General features: G+C 43.1%; 1 protein-coding gene across 1 annotated transcript in view; it reads right to left on the bottom strand.

The window, feature by feature from the left end:
* The window catches only part of LOC142020377 (sodium/hydrogen exchanger 2-like), a 65994-nt gene that overhangs the window by 6282 nt on the left and 37547 nt on the right, over window positions 1-22165 (bottom strand). The window contains exons 7-12 of the mRNA XM_075008133.1: window positions 20010-20080; window positions 16473-16637; window positions 14690-14801; window positions 13002-13136; window positions 8322-8388; window positions 896-1028 (exon numbers count right to left, since the gene is read on the bottom strand). Of these exons, the coding sequence (XP_074864234.1) occupies window positions 896-1028; window positions 8322-8388; window positions 13002-13136; window positions 14690-14801; window positions 16473-16637; window positions 20010-20080 (683 nt within the window). The remainder of the gene's footprint in view (window positions 1-895; window positions 1029-8321; window positions 8389-13001; window positions 13137-14689; window positions 14802-16472; window positions 16638-20009; window positions 20081-22165) is intronic.

The raw sequence follows: 22165 nt of genomic DNA, 5'->3' as shown, positions 1-22165 counted from the left end.
ATGCTGTGTCCAGCCATGAAAATCAATATTCTAACAGAAGGGAGACCATACCTCCCCAGGCCAAGTACAGGACGGGGGAATGATGCTAGGTGTCCCAGCCAAAAGGGGATGGATGGTCATCTGATGAATCAGATGGGGACTGCCCTGTGGGGGCTGCCACCCTGCTGGGGCGGTGGGATCCCCAGCTCTGAGCAGGGAGCAGCTGTGGCTCCCAGGTTCCACAAACTGCGGGGAACCAGGAGTGGGGCAACAGCCATGCTAGTCCAGCTCTCAGTTCTCCCAAGGTGGGGAGCTGGTAGCCAGGTGGCAGCTGCGCTGGTCCAGCTTCTGCTCCCCTGAGCTGCTGGGAGCTGGGTGGCAGTCAAACCAATCCGGCTCCCAGCTCCCTCAAGCCACAGGGAGCTGGGAGCCCAGTAGCAGCCGCACTAGTCTGTGTCCAGCTTCCCAGAGCCATGGGGAGCTGGATCTGGGTCAGCTGTGCTGGTGGGGCTTACAGCTCCTGCAAGCAGTAAGGAACCAGGTGCTGGTGCTTCTCCCAGCTTCCTCAAGGTGTGGGGAGCCAGGACCCAGGAGGCAGTTGCAAATATGGGACAATTAGTCCCTTTTTAAAAATAAATTGGGATGCCTTCCTGGCACCTGAATCACGGGACTGTCCTGACCAACACGGTCACCCGCTCTAACAGAGATCTGACTGCAACAGACCAGGCTGTTTCCCATACAGATAATACACCTCTATAGGTAATATACCTATTGTTACAGGCCATTATATTTCCTAGTCTTATTTAAAACAGCATCTCATTGCTGATTCCTTTCTAAGCTAAGATTTTCTTCTCCACATGCAGGGAACAGAGTCAGACCCACTGATTGGAGGCCAGAGGCCTAGCTGTACTCTTACATTTCTGCAAGTGATCCTCTTTCTGCTTCTTCCTCATTGACCATTTCAGTGCTGCCGGGCTGTCCAGGTGAGTGGAAGGTCATAGACTTTGATCGGTTGCATTTCACGCCTGGTACTTTTTCTGGCTCCCTTACTGTGAGAGGAGGAAAACAGACTCTGCTCAGAATGTTCCATTTGTCAGTCAATAGTAATGAAGGCATATTTAAAGCTACTTTAAATTATTACCTGTACGCTGGGCTGAACTATCCAGTTACAATGATTATCTTTAGTTACGAAAACAATTAGTAGGCAAGCAGCACTGTTTTGATAGAAGGAAAAATACAACCTTAAAGCTGCTTTCAATTTTGAAATGTTATTTAACTGGGAATCAAATACAGTAATTCTTTTGTCACTGGTAACCACTGAGTACTTAGAGTGTTGTAAGACCCGTCATTCATACCAAGGAGCAATATTTAATAACATTTTCAAGAAATAGATCATCTGTACTAATCTTATGGCAGAAGAACACTTCATTTGGGGTATGCACCAAAACAAGCCGTGTTCATATGGGACTTTAGATGTACAACTAATGGACATGGACGGGATGGATTACGGTCTCTCAGATGTGGCCACTGTGGCTGCATACAGCCTCCACGGGCTTTTCTTGCAATGGGGAAGGACAAAGTAGTAGCCCCTCACCCTTCCTGCTGCTTCTGGATGCATTGCCATAGTGTTGGTTGCTGTGGCAGTCACCAGGGTTTGGGCCCTGCCCCCAGGAGCAGTGGGGTTTAGGCTTTTGAGTTCAGCCTTGGAGTGTTGGAGTGGCAGGCACCAGCCACATGACTATGGGCTCTGTCCCTAGACAATGTTCCCTCTAAACTTTTCCACCCGTGTGCAGAATACATTTGTATGTACACCAAGGCATGTGCAAATGTGCATCACCAATACAACACAGAACCTAGCTGTGGGTGCACTGCTAATCAGCTGGCCAGCACCGGAATTTCTCCTAAGTGGCTGCACGAGCATACAGCTTACAGGCACACTGCTCCTGGGCCCCATTCCCCAAGCTCTGGCTCCAGTCCCTCACTGCCTTCCTCGACTTCCCATCTGGGGCTTAATTTATCCCCAGAACTGAGTCAGTCTGCTGGAAACAGTGACACTTACATGCTTATTAATATCACTTTTCACAACAGACTTACTAGCTACCAATAAATTAAATTACATCATGGGTGTGTATAACTGCATATGTATTTCTTTGTGCCTACAGCTAATGGCTGCATTCTGAGACCATCCAAAATTTGTCCCCAGAACCCAAGCTAGCTCTATTGTGCATTTATTTACTGCAGTTCACACAGATTCAGTAATGCATCTGTGAACAGAACTGAGGAATTCTAGCTTCTACCTCTCTGCTCTGATCACTAGACAACCTCCACATTTTGGAGGGGAACAATGCTGCTTGCATAACTAAAATAAACAAGTTAAAAGGCCTACAGGACATAGTGAGTGCACAGTGTGATGAGTACAGCATGGACCCACAAATGTCACAACTGACTCAGACTGCATTCCTTTCACCCCCTCTCGCAACATCCTAGAACACTGTGCTAATACAACATGGATGACTACCATATCATCAGCTTGCTGTAGTAAGCTAAGTTGCTTCAAAAATTTAAATGGAGGATGTGGATATAACAGTAGGACATGGAGAGAAGCAAAGAGTATATGGCAATATCCTTATTTTGTTCATATTCCTTTAGTACAGGTTGGACCTCTCTGGTGTGGCACCCTCAGAACTTGATGGGTGTCAAACAAGAAAATTTGCTGGACCACGGAAAGTCAATTTTGTCTAGCAGTATTACCAACATGTCTACAGCTTACCAAGCTCTTAGAAGACATTTAGAAGTAAATAACAGCACAAAACACTGAAAGCCAGGACCGGTGTCTGGAAACAACCTTTATGGGACCATAGGAAATTTGGCCACACCCGTGATAAGTGGTCGTCCAGATAACTAAAATAATTCTGGACTATGGATGTTGCCGGATGAGAGAGTTCGAGACTAGAGAGGTTCGACCTCCATATATTTTGTACGAGAAATACTCTGTATATTAAAACTAGATCCATTCCCTGCCAGCAGCACACACTCAGTCTGGAAGAAGAAATAAATAAATACAGAATTTTCCCCTGTATGTCATATACAGAAACATTTGTGCTAAATAATTTTGGGCTAAGCACTGTGAAAACTCAGAGTTCAATATCTCACATACAGTATCTGTACAAAAAAGCCCTATAATGACCTAAAAAAAATCCCATCCTGGTTCAAACCACGTTAATATGTCAAATTTGAATATAAAAGAGAGTTCAGCAGCCTCTCTTTCCAAAGTGTTGTGAAAATTCCTCTTCAGTAAGACACAAACCTTCAGGTCATTAACAGAATGGCCCACGCCATTAAAATGCTGGCTGACCGGTTTGTGGATTAGGAGTGTTTTTATGTTCTAGGGGGTCTTTTGCATACTTGGCTTAATCTAATTCTTGACTCCCCGCACCCACTTCTGCCCTTCTACTCTCTGATTTGCTCACCTTGATAACATTTTTCTGATTTGTCAACCTTGATTACTATTTTTGGTTCTCTTTGCCTTAAATATTGAGTCTGTTCTGGTAAGGCTATTATCTGAAGAAGTGGGTCTGTCCCACGAAAGCTCATCACCTAATAAATTATTCTGTTAGTCTTTAAAGTGCTTCTGGACTGCTTTTTTGTTTTGATAACATATAGACTAGCACAGCTTCCTCTGTGTTACTATTCAACATGCAAGGCACAGTATCTGTAGTAGGCCTAGGACATGAACATTACATTGTGGTTCAAAGCATGAAAGGATACTGTTTCTCTGCATCCGTAAGGATTTCTCTTGGACTTTCTCTGATTAAAAAAAAAAAACCTGAGCTTCTTCATATAGCAATGTAGATTTCTTTGATTCTTCATTAATATTAAAACATTTTGTAAGAGAAAAAAAAATGAGGTTTCTGGTCCCTGACAGCTACAGGCGTGATTGTGGGAACTCACAAAGACCTCTGGTCTATGTTTGCATTGTAGATTGCAAGCTCAACATGACAGAGACTGTCATGGTATTGGTAACTTGTAAAGACCCCATTGCTGAAACTAGCAAAAATAAACAACAATACAGGAAAGCACTTAAGCAACTGATTTACTTTAAGCATATATTTAAGTCCCATTGATTTCAGTAGGACTTTAAGCATGTCCTTGAAGTGAAACATAGATGCTTTGCTGAAGAGCAAAGGTCTCCTCATTCAAGACCATAACTAATAAGGATTTGAAAAAGAAAGACATGTGATGGGAGAAAGCTGTAGTAATGACACAGTTAGCTGTACCAGTGCCAGGAAGTGCTACCTCAGGCTTTTGTGTTACTAAAAGTGTTCCCAATGAAGATGTAATTTAGTTACCATATAGTTTGCTTTTTCATTTGAACTGATTAAGTTGGATGGCTCTGAGAATGCTACCTTTGAGACTGAACATTTCCTATATTCATTATACATGCTTTATTAACATCATACAGGTGTCAGATTAGGTCATGGAGGTGACACATTACAGCACAGAGGAAGGGGAAGAGGCCTTCCACAGACCCCAATTTTATAGACTTCCTGGCGAAGAAGGTCACACAGACAGGGCCAGCAGGTTTGCAGAAATTTTGGTGGTGCCCAGAATGTCCAGCATCTGCGCTCCACCCTTTCCCTGCCTGCCTACGGCTCTGGGAGGGAGTTTGGGTAGGAAAGGGTATAGGCTCTAAGAGGGACTTAGGATGCTGGGTGTAGGTTCTGGGCTGCAAGATGCAAGAAGGGGTGAGGGGTGTAGCAGGGGGAGCAAGTTGGGAAATTCAGGGCAAGGGGGTTACAGGAGGGACTTTGGGGGGAAGAGGTCAGGGGCACTTACACGGGGCATCCCCCTCTGACAGCAGCTCCTAGATGAGGAGACAAAGATCTCCATGTGCTTCTGCCTGCAGGCACCATCCTGTCATTGGCTGCTGGTGCTCTCTGGGGAAGGGCGGGGGCAGTGTGCAGAGACCTTTCCCACCACCACCACCACGGCCGCAGGTACATACTAGCAGCCATGTGAGGCTAGCGTCAGGCAGCTGCTCTAGCCCTACGGCACTGCTGATGGTGGTGCCAGGGGTCCTCAGGCCATTTATATCACCTGAGGTGGCAGGCAGGGCTGGGAAGACACCCAGCCCCAAACTTTGGTGGAGCCATGTCCTGGGCTAGAAATATTTCTGGTGCCTGGGCATCACCAGCCCATAGAACTCACTGCCCATGGAGACAGAAGGATCATAGAAACCGAGGACTGGAAGGGACCTCAGAAGGTCAACTAGTCCGGCCCCTGCTTCAAGCAGGATCAACCCCAACTAAGTCATCCCAGCCGGGACCTTGTCAAGCCAGGACTTAAAAACCTCTAGGGATGGAGAATCCACCACCTCTAGGCAATGCATTCCAGTGCTTCACCACCCTCCTGGTGAAGTAGTTTTTCCTAATATCCAACCTACTCCTCACTCTCTGTAACTTCAGACCATTGCTCCTTGTTCTGCTATCTGACACCACTGAGAACAGTTTCTCATCATCCTCTTTAGAGCTCCCCTTCAGTAAGTTGAAGGCTGCTATCAAATCACCTCAGTCTTCTCTTCGGTAAGCTAAACAAGCCCAAAACCCTCAGTCACTCCTCACAGGTCATGTGTCCCTTAATAATTTTTGTTGCCCTCTACTGAACCCGCTCCAGCACATCCACATGCTTTTTATACTTGGGGTCCAAAGCTGGACAGCATATTCCAGATATGGCCTCACCAGTGCTGAGTAGAGGGGATCAACCACTTCTCCGGATCTGCTCAAAATTTTCCCTCCTAATATGCCATTAGTCTTCTTGGCTACAAGGGCATACTGTTTAGTCATATCCAAATACAGAGCAATGGAAGACTTGTGAACTAGCCAGTTTGCATGGCTTGAACCCATGACCTTGGTGTTATCAGCACCACAATCAACCAACTGAGCTAGCTAGCCAGCTATATGCAAGAATATTCAAGGTCATCAGAATGATGAATTTTGTACCTGAATATTTTCTCTCTTTCTATTAGCAGTAGCTCTCTGAGCTCATTACTAGTGGGTCAACGGCCCACCAGGAATTTGGAAGTGATCTAATGTTGTAGCTGTAGGGCCCAGGACTAAGCTCTGGCCACTAGAAGAGTATTTCAACAACTGTAGGAACATTGCTGCAACCGATTATTAGCACTAAGACCAGCAATCCTAGCCACTGAGGATAATTAGCTACTGATGATGACCATTTAGAAAATAACTGATGCAATGATGGATCTGTGCAAAATTTTGCCATTATGGTCAATTTATGGCCAGAGCCACATCTGTTTTTACCTCTGGGTTAGCTATTCCCTGCAGACATCAAATATTTTTCTTGATTTTGATGAACTGGTAAATATGACTCCTTCCCTGCAACTGTCCTATGAAAAGGTCTGTTTCTCTGGGCCAAGTACTTAGCCACTTGTTGCATTTGCATGGTATAGATGTGTAGCATGTGACTTGGGCTAGCTACCAGCCACTAGTAGTGCAGAGGTCAGATCAGACATTAGAGTCTTGTAGAAGAATTGTGAGGTCTGTCACACACATGCTCCATTGGTCTTTGTCATGCTGAAGATCATTGGTTCACTTTTGTGGAAAGTTTATCTAGGTTTCCCTGGAAGGTTCTGCTCCAGATTTTTCTGCTCTGCCAGGTGATAGTACCTTCCTGAATACCCCTAGTGTTAGCATCTATCAGTGACCTGATTTGTTAGCTTTGATAATGAAGTTTGAGACCTCTATGCAGCATCAGTTACTAAACTCTATATTCCCCCCGATAGCTCCTCTCCTGTACGTTTGAGAGCACAACAAATCTGTTTAGAATAATCAAAGGCTATTGATGCATGTAACATGGCTTCCTTGTAGCCACCAACTTTGAATCCATTGCTCATCGCAAATCCTGTCATGGCTTTGACCAAGACAGCACCCGAGACATTGTATCCCTAGCAGAGGAGCTGCTTGTTTGCCATGAGGTAGGCTTTTCTTACTATACATGGGAAAAACTTTGGCTTGAATAGCTACTAGAGCTGAGGCTTTGAAATTGCTGTGCAGCGGGTCATCATTCTCACAGTCCATGGGGTATTTTGAAAGGAAATCACTTCCTGTAGGCGTGCCTATGTCTTTCATTGGGGATTGGGAGGGTGATGGCTGCATCATTCTTAGTTTCCTCTCATTTATGGAATTTTTTTGTTTTTACGTAAATATTTCAGTTTAATATGTAGTTAAATCAGATGTCTGCAACTGGATTTTCTGAAGTTCTCAAAGGAGGTATCTCTGAGAAACTAAGTATCTAATGAAGCTTGAAAGGGAAGTTATTGTGTTATTATTATTAATAATGAGTCCTGACAACTCATTTACATCCTGTCCTACAGGAAAGTGGGGGGGTGGGGGAAACTCAGGCAGGGGTGAGATACTCAGGAAGGGGTGGCTGCGGGGCTCCAGGGAGTGCTCCTAGAGGGGAGGGGTGCTCAGTGGGAAGACCCAAGGAGGTTATGTGGGGGATCCAAGGGGTGCCCTGAAGGGAGAGCAGTGCTCAGGGGGATGTCTCAAAGGGAGGACCCTGGAGGCTCAGCTGCATCACCACCTCCACCTTGTAGGCATTGCCCTTGTTTCACTGCTGGCCACGGAATTTGGCACTGCTGTAGAGCAGGGAGGCGGTGACCACAAGCTGCACTGGGTTGAAGACCAGTGGTGGCATCAGGCTGAAGGTACCCCTGCACCCCCACAGGCAGCAGCACTTACTCCACAACAGCATCTCAGGGGGCTCCCAGGGGACCTGAGCAATACGGGGTGTGGGGACCAATGCAGACACCTTACCAAATGAGGAATTCGCCGGCTGCTCCCGCTGCTTGGCTCAGGGCCTGTGTACATTCTGATTGGTCCAGCAGCAGGGGAGGGGGACATCCCCTTGGCAACAGCAGCAGTGGAGGATGCAGGGGAGGAAGCAGAGGCTGGGGAGGCAGTGGAAGCCGCGAGGGGGGAGCCTATTGCACTGCACCCCCCATACAAAATGTCATGCCCCCACTTTGCACTCACCTGCTGTAGCATCTTAAAGACTAACCATTTTATTTATTAGGTAATGAGCTTCCATGGGACAGACCCACTTCTCCAGAGTCTCAGTTCTGCTCCAGAAGAAGTGTCTTTCCCATGAAAGCTCACTACTTAATACATAACACTGTTACTCTTTAAGATGCTACAACACTGCTTGCTTTGTTTTGTGAAGATACAGACTAACACGGCTATCCCTCTGATATAACACAATTTATTCTTCTTGAACGTCTATAGGGAAAACCAAGATGCTCATGCGTACGACTCCCCACTTACCAGTTAAGGACCGGCACAGTTTAGGCTTTATGTCAGATCCACGATGCACAAAATATGAGTCATCCTTCTGTGATCATGAAAAAAGTCAGTTAGGACTTTTATAGAGATAACCTGTAAATCTATAAAAGGACTTTTCTGCTTCCCATATAAGCTCTTCACAATCCCCAGGCACTTTGTTTCCACCTATTCTAATTTTGCCAGGCGAAAATAAGAAAAAAAGAAAGAAATGCTTCTAAATATAGACTAAATACCTGGCATAGATTTCTGGGAGGAAATGTTTACAGACATGTATTTGTTTCATGTTGATGAAAGAGGCCTGAACTCTCAGGGAGCAATTTAGCAGATAACATCTGAAAGCAGTGGATCTGGAGTGATGAGGACCCAGCCAAGTGACTGAGCAGAAACTTGGCAAGGCCACGTACATTTATTCCCTGGGAGGATGCCAAGGAGCCAGTGGAAAGCTTGCTCGGTAGTGAGCTCATGCTAATGAGTGCTCTCTCCTTTTGCCTCAGCACTAATCAGCACTCCTCAGGAATTTCTATTAGCACAGTGTAGCCAGAATCCTTGGGTATTGTTTTAACAGGAAGTAAGTCCTTTACACAGCCATGATTTGGCCTGTAGGTCCAGAAGCCCATGCTGCCAAATCACTTCTGGCCACCTCCCAGCCCAGTTTTCTGGAGGGAACAGAGGCTGATTTGTTTCTTTTTTTCCATTTAATCAGGGACCTCATGCCCTCAATCCATTGTTTGCAGTTTTGTTGACTATTTTAGTAACAATGGCTTTCAGGGTTGAACAGCAGGGGCCTGGCTCCCTGGAAAGGAATCCCCAAGGGCATCCAAGCATGCTCAGAGCATGCTCCATGCAGCCCCGCTGACACAGTTACTAAAGGCAATGTGTAATTTATGGCCATGCCTCACAGGCAGCTCCAAATGAGCCACTTAAAGAGGACAGAGGACTATCTATGTGTTGGCAAGAAACAAAGGGAACAACTAGTGCAAGTTTCCAGGGCTACAGGTGCAAGTGTTTGCTGGGTGCTGAATAATAATTAGGCTCCGAAATCACAACACACAAGAGCTTTTGAGTTGGATCATATCCCACACGTGCATTACAAAGAAACCTAAAACATGCACAGTAATATCAAGTATGCAGCGTGATGCATATCTACCGCAAACAGTAACAGGAAACCTTATCCCTCAATTGTCAGCCTTCTTGAATGATCCTTTCCCGAGAGAGGGGGTAACTTAGACCTGAAACCAAACTTGTTTGAGAAGACGAACAGATTGGGAGTTAAGCTTCCGAACTAGCCCTCAGGAAATCTGGGGTAAATTCTTAACTGTGCCACAAATGCCCTATGTAACCTCAGGTAAATCTGTTAATCTCCCTGTGCCTCTGTTTCTCACCTGTGAAATGCAATAATTATACTTCATTTCTTCATCAGACTGGACTATTTAGACTATAAACTCTTCAGAGCAGGGGTCTTATGCACCTGGGTATAGTATGGCGTAAATGAAGAGGGACCAGCACAATGGGGCCTGACTAATTAGCTGTTACTGTAGAAATACTCAAATTTTAAAAAAATTGTTGGTACAAACTTTTTGCATGGAAAGTGCTTTACAGAAAAAAAATGGCCTATACATGTTTCACAAAAATGTCCTTTATATTTTAAACAAAATGTTTCCAGAAATGTTTAATGAAATCGATATAGAAATTTTTGCTTACTAAAATCCATTTTTTATTATTAAGGACTGGGCTTTTGGTCAATGACTTTTTTTGAAAATTATCTCAATTGTAATAAAAATATTGCAATAAATTCAGGAAGAACCAACAGAAAATGGTTCAGTTTCAAAACCTGTCAAATACATGTTTATGAAAATTTTCATGACATCATTCACCTATTTTTAAATAGCTCTAATAAGTAATAACTTTTAAATGGATTTTCTTTTATTTTTTTTCCTGAAAAAGGTGCCACATAGTTGAAGAGTCAGGCATCTACATTGTTAAAAGACTTGAGGTATAACTCAAAGTTACTCTTCCCAAAATACTTTTCCCTTTGCTACGTAAGGCTGCATTTTTCTACAAGACTGTAAATGGAAGACAATCTACCTATTGCACCAGCTCTGGGTACATTAGAGTGATTTCTTTTACCCTGCTCCTGCTTCCCACTTCTTCACATTCTTGCTATCAGTGAGAGTGTATACATAAAACTCAAGTTTGTTTGATGTCTTTGATTTCAGGCTTGGTCTGTGAACATAATTGTAATAGTTCCATCTTGTGGTAAAATGCAGAACAGAAGGCTGCATGGAACAAGAGAACATATTTCTCTCTGGTATAATGATCTATATCTGTCTCACATGAAATCCTGAGGCTCAAATTCTTCCCTTAAATCCACATAAAATGGAGTGTGTGACCCTTACTTACACTTTAGAGCTCTAAAGTTCCAGATAGATTTTTACACAGGGCTTTCAGTAATGATTCTTTTCTGCAGGAACATGGACTGTGTATCTCAACTTGCAATGAAACTCTAAACCTAACTGACATAATCTGAAAATATTTGGCTTTGTTAATCTATATTTATCAATGCATTTTAAATTTAACCCAGCAAAAAAATCTTGATCATATGCAGTCAAATCATCACTCCATATCATTGAGTTAATACACCAAGACTCTTCTAGAACATGAGACATCTTAGAATTTTCAGATATTACCCACATTTCTTTCATATCTGTTTACTATAGAAAAGCCATAAGAAAACTACCAAGAAAAAGCCCTAATTGTGCAAACTTCCATAGGTGAGTAGTCCCACTGGCTACACAGTTATTTCTCTAGCGTATAAAGCTAGTCATGTGTGTGTTTCTGGATCAGGGCCTAATTATTAACATTTGTTCTAACTACAGAATCTAAACATGGTGCAGTTAGCACCAAAACATGGCTATATGACAGTCACTTGAAGTGTAAAAGTAACATGTTGTTAATTTTAACTTTGTTAAACACCACTGTCAACCTTCAGGCAGTTTCATGTTACAATTAGCATAATGTAAAGATATGTGTTCCAGTGCTATGGGCTCCAGGGAACCATTCTTGTTCTGTCCCCATTCCAGTCATGAGATCTGTTTACATCAATCCCATTGCAGGATTTATGCCTTGTATGCATGTTGGGGGAACTACTTCCCCTCACAAGTTTGAATACAGTAGAAGCCATTTTCCTGACTCAGCCCACCACTTACTCACCAGATAGGACACGAGTGTTCTGGCTTTTGTTTACTCTACTAAAGTACCTAGCAGAGTTTGTCATCGTACAGGCCCAATACGATTATTTGGGGAAGAATCTTCCCAAGTTTAATATGTTGTGCACTGCAATATCTAACAGGCACGACAGAGGATATCTATGAGGGTGTGAAAGGGTTAATCCCTGAACGTCCTTACTTAAAATATGTAATCTTGCTCATGGCATTTGCATCAGTTTAACTAGTTCTTTTTAAATTTAATTATACCACATGTTCTACAAGAACATGCCATGCCGTCTTCTACCTATTTTGAATCATAAGTATCAATCAGCATGTAAATGATCAAACTAAATCTTTTTGATTGTTTGCTTCTGCAACTGAAACACCTTTCTGAATGAAGGACTAGAAGTGGAAGCATTTGGTACATTACTTGATATCTTCATTTGCTCTTCAAACGACTGGCTTTTCAACAAAGAAATCTGACTGGAATAAAGTTTATGGCGGTTTAGAGCTTCCTATGCTGTGCAGGAAATCACTAGCTAAATAAATGTTAATCATTTAAACACCATACTTTACTCCTTTGTTACATAATTGTATTAATATACATATTAAGAGTCACAGTTTGCCCTTGGACATTTAACAGCAATTTTGCATAGCATTTGAGCATGTGCTTTAATCCCACTGAGCATGTGCTAAACAGCTGCTTTCATTAGATAGCCAGGCTTTGTAAGCGAAATATTTTGGGCCTGATCTTGATTGCACTAAAGTCAGCTGAAGTAATGGACGCTGTCAGGTAGTCACAGGTGTTTGAAATATGCACAGTAACCAACAAAGTGAAATAGTTTGTTGGTTTCTTTCTTAATTCAGGTAATTATATTTGCTTTTATTTTTGAGGGCTTCTCAAAACTGTAAATAGTTAAAAAATAATGTCTAAGCTCTGACATAAAAGCCTTACAAAAATGACTCTGGTTTTCTGAAACAGTTGTAAAAAAATATTTGGAGTACATCTGGCAACCTGTATCACAACAACTTGTATCCCAAATTTTCAGCCTTTTATGAAATTCTATCATAACCCCTCTCCTGCCCCATGAAAAACAAGCCCTTATAACAGAAAAGCCATGTGTCAGTTAATTAAAACTCCCAAGTAAATACTTGTCATGACACTGAAAATATATAACTGTGAGCTGAATTGTGCTATATAGAGGATTACTGCTCATTTAATTGCCAAGGATCTAAGTGTCATACTCACTAATATTCAGATCAAGGTTAACAGACACTTTTATTAAAAGATACCAGAATCTCTTTTCTTTAAACTAACAACTTTCTGGAGTTTGGTGATAACATTTCTGTCTGTTACATGACACTCCTCACCAGTCACCACTGAGCATACAACAGAATGAAAAGGAACCATGCATCGTGCCTCTTTACAATTAAAAGATTTCCCAGCCCTTGGTACCTGTTTTCTCGAGTGATCAGAGTCACTTCTGTTCATATGGATTCGAAGGCTCCTCTGTCTGAGAATCAGGATCTCCTTTGCCTGCTCTGCTGTCCCACTTTCTCCAGGAAGGTTGTGCCTGTTATATGCTGGCACCTGTTCACATAAATCAGAAATCATATGGATACAGCACCCACTGAAGTCAGGGGGAGTTTTTTCCACTGAACAGGCTTTGAGTCATCACAAAAATAAATTAATAAATTTTCCAGGTGGCAATCTTTATGCTGAATTCTGCTCTCACTTCCCCAGGTGTAGACCTTGAGAATCTGCATTGGCTACAGTGGAAATACTCCAGCTACAAACTAGTAGCAAAAAAAAAAAAAAACAAAAACAAAAACAAAAAAACCAGACCTTGATTCTTTTGCACCCATTATTTTAAACCATGCCTTTTTTTATTTAAAAAAAAAAAGGTGCCAGTATTCAGCCAGTTTCCCCCATGGCTGGGGCTGCTGAGGTGCTGGTACTCAGAACCCACAAGTACAGGCACAAAACATAGTTCCCCCCAGAATATTATCTGGTTATCTCTTGCAGCACAGCAGCAAGTCAAAAGGGAGTGTAGCACTGTGGCAAGATGTCCACTTTAGCCACATTCTTAATGATTTGGCATTTTATGCCTAAGCCAAGAAAGCAAAGGCTTTAGTTGCTTTTGTGACAAGGCTCCATATACCACCATATAAACAGTGCTTAGTATAGTACAATTGTTCTGCAAGCAGAAGGATTTCTTATGCACCCAAAGGTGAATACTTCATAGTAAAACTGTTGAATAGCTTTAAAACATTTTTTCATTTACTTATTACTATAGGGTCACACATCTCTTGCTTCTTACAGACTCAAACAGAGGAATATCAACAAGGTGAGTGTTTATATTCACTTGGCTTAGCCAACTGTTCTCTCTCTCCAGAGCAGAGATTCACAACTTAAGGATCTCAACCCAAAAATGGGTTGCCATTAGCTCTGGTAAGGCTCACCAGCTGGGCAGTTCCAAGCCACATGTGGCTCTTTAAGGAGCCATTTGCAGCTCTGGACACTGCTGCCTGACTCCTCCCTCTGGCTCCCAGTCCCTGCCCTGTTTTGCTGAAATGGAACTCAATGTAATGGGTTTAACAGCCAGCAGGAGGGACCCAGCCATTCAACCAATTAAACTAAATCCCATTTCAGTGTGTCAGGACAGGAAATTACCTGTGCTGCAGATGGGAGAAGGGAGTAATAGGGCTGGGGGCAGCTGCACAGAGGCAGCATCAGCAGCCCAGTGAAGGAGCAGTAGGGGAGCAGCAATGGAGCTCATGTGAGGTAAGTGGAGGGGGAGGTTTGGGACTGTGAGTGGTTTAAGCCTGGGGGTAGAGGTGCGTGGTTTGGAGCTGAGAGGAGGTAAAACAGAATCAAGGTTTATTTAAAAAAAAAAAAAAAATTCCCAGGGGAGGAACCACCTCCCTCTGCTCCAGTTTCAAATTGCCTTGGATCACAAAGTCTTACTGAATTGTAAGAATGGGTCACTATCTCAAAAAGGTTGGAAACTGCTGCTCTAGCGGGAGACCCTTCATAGCACACCTAAATAATGCCAATATCTGTGTATGCTGGTGAGAATCAAAATAGTAGTATTTTACAGTTCATTTAACCACCGTTCCATAGCTTGAATGGAAAAACCTTACAGTTCTTCTTATTCTGTATAGGTTCTTTGCCAATATTTTCTGCAAATTTTCCAGCACATCCGGATTCAGCGAGTCCGATTCTTTGGCCATTACAGCAGACCTGTGGTTGTCACTGTGAAGAAAACACTTGGGTTTTTCATCAATGCGTATTGAATGAGGTAAATTCCAATGGCACTTAATGAAGCTGAAGTTACAATCAGCAGCCTATTTGCTGAGTTGATAGACTTCTACAGGTTGAACATCTCTAGTCTAGCACGCTCTCATCTGGCAACATCTATAATCTGGCATGATTTAGTTAGCCAGATGACCACTTTATCATGAGTGTGGTGACGTTTCCCGTGGTCCCATAAAGTTTATTTACAACCAAAAGTCCTGGTTCTCTGTGTTCTGTGCTGTTGTTTAGCTGTCATTTACCCCTAGCATCTTCTAAGAATCCAGGAAGCAGTGGAAGTGTTGGTAATGCTGCTAGACAATACTGACCTCCTGTGGTCTCGCAAATTCTCTTATTCAGCACCAGTCAGATCCTGAGGGTACTGGACAAGAGAGGTTCAACCTGTACAAGGAAACTGGATTGGTGAAAAGCAATAACCATGGAAGAGAAGAAATGTCAGGGACAGATGGGATCAGAGATCTGTCACTTTAATTTCTGACACAATTGCTCGGGCTTGCCATTATTTTCTCCATCATTTTTAAATGATTTTAAAGTTTTCTGCTAAGTGTGTGTAAGCATTCACAGTGGAGGTACAACCTCAACACAGCTCACTGGGAGTTACACACATATACTTACCAGGAGCAAAGACTGAGATCTTAGCTCCTCTGGTGCTGCATTGGGATTGTTCATGGAGCAGCCAGCAGCAAAGAAGCCAGGAAACTCGACCAGGTTTCCAAGTAGCTTCCCTCCAAGGGCTTGGCTGTATGGGGTGCAGATTCCCAGCCCCCCCAGATCCTGAATACCCCCCTGGGAAGAGAAGGCTGCTCCTCATCCAGTGTTTGCAGAGGCATCTGCATGTAAATATGGTCAACCTATCCCCTTGTCACATGCCCATAATCTGTGCTGCTTGGTCATTGGGCAGCTGCTACAGCTGCAAACGCTTGAGTTTCAGGTTTGATGTGTGAGGATCCCTCCATTCCCTGCTCCCAAACCTCTTTCCTCCTCCACACCATAGGTGAAATTAACCATCTATGTTACACCATAAGCAGACAACAAAGAAGACGTGGTGACCCAGGTACCCTGAATCATACAATAAATTCAATTTCCATTAGGATTTTAAAGGGTTCTGATATAAAGTTACTGCACAACTATTATGCTTCAGGGGACTGACTAGCACTTCAATCTTTAAGGACACAGTGTGGATAACCCAGACAGGATTGACTGAATCTGGTTCAAATGGTTAACACTAAAACTTCAAAAAAATTACAATTTTAAAAACTATTTATTTTAGTCATTTATATTTTACTTAATGCTATAAACATACTAATGTCTATGGTACAAACAGGGACACATTGTACCTGCTGTCAAGATTCCCAAACAGGGAATCAACCACCCATCAGCAATATTCTTCCTAATTTTTTCCATCCGGGGGCAGAATAATTTTTATGAGTGCCACAGCACAGCAGGAGAGACACATGCTGGCGGCTGTGGGTGCTCTGTGAACCAGCTAGACGGCACCTGAATCTCTCCTGGGTGGTCACCAAAGCTCACAGCTTCCGGGGAACACAGACCATCAGCCCTTCAGAAGTGTTGTTTGTGTGTGTCATTACACCAGGTCAGAAAAACACTCACAGCAGAGATGTGTGGGATGGCTCGTGAATTAACTGCCCTGCTTCTACTAGTTCAATGGCATGTTTCCGCTCTAGCTTTTCATAAAGCAGCACAATACTTGATTTGGGCTGGTCACACTCTCGGAGTAGGAACTTCTGAAGATATTTGCTGTTGAAATATTCCAGTCTGTTTAGGAATAAAATAAAATAAAAACCATTGCTGTACTGATATGGTAATTCTCATGACTTGAAAAAAACAAACAAAACACTGGTGTGCTGAACCCGTAATACTCTTTGTTTGAACAAAAATTGCATTGGCTGATTCTTTCCTTCCCATGACCCAGAACTGGTGCTAGCAGACTGGCTGCTGTTCCTTTAGGCATCTGATTTCTAGCAACCCCTGGGTCAGGAGCCGCAGCCTGCCTGCCTTGCTTTGTGAGTGTGAAAAGAACAGAGTTGTGCCTCTATTAACGCTCTAGTAGATCTTCTCGGAATGCAATCTGTAATCGATAAAATGCCTCCAAAGGGCCAAATGATCCTGAACTCCATTTCCTTTGCTTATTGCAAACAGAAGTGATAGCGATCAAATCAGCAGCTTCTGGAGTCCCCTCATGAAGCAGCTCCCTGCCGAGTGCTGGAAGTGGAAATCTAGTCCATTTCCTGTAATATACAGATACTCAAGTTTGGCAATTGTTTGGCCCATCTCCAGCCTAGGGGTGGGAAACACCAGGCCGTTGTCTAGATCCAGACTGCAGATCATCTGGATCTAGACCCTGAGGCTCAGGGCTCCGCTCCCCAGCATCCAGCCTGCAGCAGGGTGGAAGGTGCAGAGCCCCAAGCCTCGTGGGCGGAACAGAAAAGCCTCAGTCTGGACCTAGACCATGGGCTCTGCCAGACGCTGTGGGGGGAACAGGAAGCATCTTTGGTACCGGTGCTGGTCACTGCTGTTCTCCCAACCAGGAGGAGCAGCAGAGGCCGAGGCAGCCTGAGAGGCTTCCTACCACTGCTCTGACTGGCCAGAATTCCAGCCAATCAGAGCAGTGGAGGGTAGTGCCTGGGAGCAATGGGGAGGTGGCACAGAGCCATGGGAGTCTGGGAGCAGTGCAAAGGTAAGTGCACCCCGTCACCCACACCCCGTGCCCCAGACAGCTCCTGCACCCCCTCCCATCCAGATTTCCACTTCCACCCTGACTCCTCACACCCCTCCCACCCAGACCCCAGACCACCTTCCTGCATCCCCTTCCCAACCAGATCCCCCACCCACAGTCTGCTCCTGCACCCCACTCTGGCCCAGATCACCCATTCCCAGCCCATGCCTGAACCCTGTGTAATGCCCAACCGCCCGACCCCCACCCCAGCTCCCAGTCTGCTCCCACATCCTCCCTCCTGCCCAGATTCCACACAGTCAGGTACCACATCAGTAAGGAGTGTTTTTTTATTCACTTCTGTGGCCCCCAACCTGAAAAACATTCCCCACCCCTGCTCTAGCCACTAATTTAGCTGAGGTGCTATGCTTCATAGACAGTGTTTTCATAATCTTCTCTAGTGGTCATTCTAAAAACAGTCATTCTTAACAAAAATATCTGTCAGATTACACAGGTAAGAATTCTTACCATGAAATCAGGTAACACCCAACATTCCTAATATATTTGTAGGGCAAATAGTAAAAAGATGGTTGATGGTTACTTTAAAGTAACAGAGAGACAGCCATGCTAGTCTGTATACTATCAAAACAAAAAAGCAGCCCAGTAGCACTTTAAAGACTAACAATCATTTATTAGGTGATGAGATTTCGTGGGACAGACCCGCTTTAAATATTCAGTCTGTTCCGGTGCGGCTATGATCTGAAGAAGTGGGTCAGCCCCCCGAAAGCTCATCACCTAATAAATGATTTCGCTAATTTCTAAAGTGCTACTGGACTGCTTTTTTATTACTTTAAAGGCCTTTCTTTACAAAAACAAAATTCACAGTATAGACAATTTACATCTTATTTTATGAAAATTTGGTATTTTATTATGCAAATCTCAGCAGATGGTCTATGATTTTTCAATCCACAGCAATATTAATACTTCAAAGTAATACAACAGGCTTCAAACCCTCTTGCAGCCAGTACTGATCTTACATTATTTACAAGAAGAACAAGGAAAAGCTACATTTTCTGATCTCAAACACCAGGCTGACTTACAGCAGGAGCACTGAAGGAAAGAGGAGGCTGGACAAGCAAAAGGAAGAAGCAGTAAATATAGTTAAACCTTAAATGTAAAAAAGCAGCTGTAGGTTAAACAAATTCAGTTGTAGAGATTCCTAGCATGAAGTGATAAAAAATAAACAATAAAACTAATATCACTGTATTTATCTTCCTCTTTAAAATACATATATTTATCATTATCACTACCAGTGATAGAAGAGTAAAATAGTGACTCTGATATGGTTAATTCTTTCTTTCATATTGCACTTGAATATTTCAAATACTAGATATGCAGCCCTGGATGGGCCTCCCACTTTTTCTGTCTGTGCCTTTAATTTTTAATTTTAAGACATGCATGTTCCATTAAACCAAATCTGAGCAGGGTCAAAGTTAAAACTCTTAAAAGGATGAAAAATTAGTTACAGTCTATGTCCGCATATTCCGAGTAATCCACGCAATAGCAAAAAATGGCCATGAAACACTCAAACATTAAAAGCAGAAACAAAAATAATTCAAATAACCAAACTCAGAACTACTGAACACACCAGAAAGACATCACTGTTCTAAAGTTTAGCTACTTCTAGTGTTGTAAAATGTGGTTCAGGGCATCATGTTAGTCTTTACTGTTGGTGCACAGTAGTTCTTCTTTGCTATTTGGATCATCTAAAACCAAAGTAAATGAGCAATTCGCGTTGTTGTGGCTTGTCCCACCTGGATATGAAAGAGCTCATAGGGTGGCAGCCCTTTGGTAGTGTCCCTGCTCTATCAAACCAGTACACCCTATTCAGAAGGGTTGGTTCCCCAGAAAGGAAGGACGATAGCTCTTGTCCTGCAAACGTTGACGCAGGTGCTTAACGTTATGTATGTTAGTAACCCTTCAGTCTCCATGGGGTACCTAATGTGGAGAGTTAAGTTGTGTGCAGTGCCAGGGCTCTAATCAGCCCAACACAGGAAGATGCCAATAGATCAATCTTTGAAATAACAAATGTTACGTAGATGTTGGCATGACACCTAGTAGAAGCCCTTCATTACAACTGTGTTTTGTTTTGACAGACGGGAAAGATTTTGCAAAGAGACAAGAAGAAAGGAGTCCCAGTCCTCTGCCAGTGAAGTACCATCAGGCATAACTTCCAAATAGGGGTTGGAGGAAGAGAAACAAGGACAATGTGTTCTGATTTGGTGCCCAGAAAACCTGGTTTCCGCTTCTGAGTTTAAGCAAAGCAAAACAAAGCTGTCCCTCTTTGCCTGTGGGTGTGATGTGCTTTATGACACATGGATGAATGAAGCCCAGCTATCCCTAGTGGATAGGTTACAGAAACCAGACTCATTTTTTCAAACATGTAAGTGGTTGTATATTTAGCAAATCCTTACTTGTCTTTCCAGTAATACTGTCCCCAGTGGCCCGATATATCTTCTATGCCAGCCAGCAAATGATCCAAGAACTAAACAGAAAAGAGGATTTTGCTATAAACTGGTGTATTATTGTATATATGATGAACTCTGTTAGATAACATCAAGGGTGTGTTTACATGGGCACAAATCTTCGAAATAGCCATGGCCATTTTGAAGATTACTAATGAGGTACTGAACTGAATATTCAGCCCCTCATTAGCATTAGGACGCTTCCAGCCGCGGCACTTCGAAAGCCCCGCTTTCAAAAGCGTGCGGCTCGGCACGGCTACATGGGGGTCCTTTTCGAAAGGACCACCCCTTTCGAAATCTCCTTATCCCGATCACAGATTGGAATAAGGTGATTTCGAAAGGGGTGGGTGCTTTCGAAAAGGACCCCCGTGTAGCCGTGCCATCCCGTGCACTTTCGAAACCGGGGCTTTCGAAGCACCGTGGCCGGTAGCGTCCTAATGCTAATGAGGTGCTGAATATTCAATTCAGCACCTCATTAGTAATCTTCAAAATGGCCATTTGCATGGCCATTTCGAAGTTTTGGCCAAGTGTGGCCACAGCCTCAGAGTTGTTCAAGCATAGAACAATCACTGAGGGACATGTTTCTGTTCTTTATGGTACACGCAGGTTAGCCCACACTTTGCATACCCTGCATAGTGCGACTTGAGAAACTCTGGAAGCTCATTCTCAGTGCTTGGAGAATAATGTATTTCAGGAGACGTATTTGATGCATAGGTGCTGACTACACCGGAGTAGGTTCTGCTAGAGTAATAAATACCCCAATACTACTAAATAAAAATCAATAACTACAAGCAGCTTATGTCTATGGTGAGATTTGTGAACAGGGAAATATTCAACCTTAACAAGTCTAAATTTCCCAAATTGCCTACCCAACTATTGTCATCAGTACAACAAACAGCAGACTCTGGTTATGTCTACATAGCAGCCTTACTCTGAAATAAGCTATTCCGGAAGAGTTATTCCAGAATAGTTTATTTAAAACAACGCCACTACACACAAGGTGTATTTGGAAATAGCACTGAGCTATTTCGAAACACGGTGTCTACAAACAACAGGCCCTATTTTGAAACAGAGCCATTGGACGCAATATGGCTTATTTTGAAATAGGCTCTATTTCTTGTCTATGCAGCCCCTATTTCGAAAGAGCTATTTTGAGATAGGCACTATTCCTTGTGGAGTGAGGTTTACCTGTTCAAAATAAGCCAACCACTGCGTTGAAGTTATTTTGGAATAGCAGTTGAGTTGTGTAGAGGCTAACAAAATTATTTTGAAATAATGGCTGTTATTTCAAATAACTTTGCTGTGTAGACATACCCTCTGCTCATTACTCCCATCATGCAATAGCTCCTGTTCAGCTTCAGCCAGCCTAATTAGAGAAATCTCCTTTTGCAGCTAGAAATATACTAAGCTTGCAGCAGGCAGGTGTTAGTCATGTGAGAGTGCTCTCTGAACCAGCCTCCTCCACCCTTTGACTTCTCCTGATGCTATAGCACAGCAACCTCACATGGCTTCAGATGTGTTAGACTGCACCTTCCTGGGATTTCTCACTCAGTCAGACCAAGGCTACAGCATTGTTTCTATTTCGGGATACATTTATATCCCAAAATAGAAACCACGCAGCAAAACACTACACTTGAAACAGCAGGACCGTTTTGAGCCAGATGTTTTATTCCCAGAGGGTTAGTGGGAAGTTTGAAATAAGATGCTTTGAAATAAGTTCACATAACTTATTTTGTGCTAGGGCCACAGTATAACCCTAGCCTCACAGTAAACTAACTCAACTGAGCTAATACAACTAAAGAGAACACTCTTTTTGTCCATGACATTTAATGCCACAGAAGTTTTCCTTCTTATTTCAATTCTGTTACATTTATTGGGCTTTACTTCTCCCATTAGCTAGTGGCAATAAATGCTAGTAAGACAGTACTTGTTCTCCCAGGCTGAGGTTAGTTTGAGTAACAAACACACAATCCCTCCTTTTAGGATAAATAAGTGAATTAGGTAAACCATGTAGCCATTAAAACTTAGAGGATGTTGGTAGATACTACATATCTGGCCCATACTTACACTTTCTGCTTTTAAATCAGCAAGGATCAGCAGCCAGA

Source organism: Carettochelys insculpta, chromosome 13, assembly GCF_033958435.1.
Source record: "Carettochelys insculpta isolate YL-2023 chromosome 13, ASM3395843v1, whole genome shotgun sequence".
Taxonomy (NCBI): domain Eukaryota; kingdom Metazoa; phylum Chordata; order Testudines; family Carettochelyidae; genus Carettochelys; species Carettochelys insculpta.
Note: the sequence above shows the minus strand (reverse complement) of the source record. Positions and strands in the feature narration are given on the sequence as shown.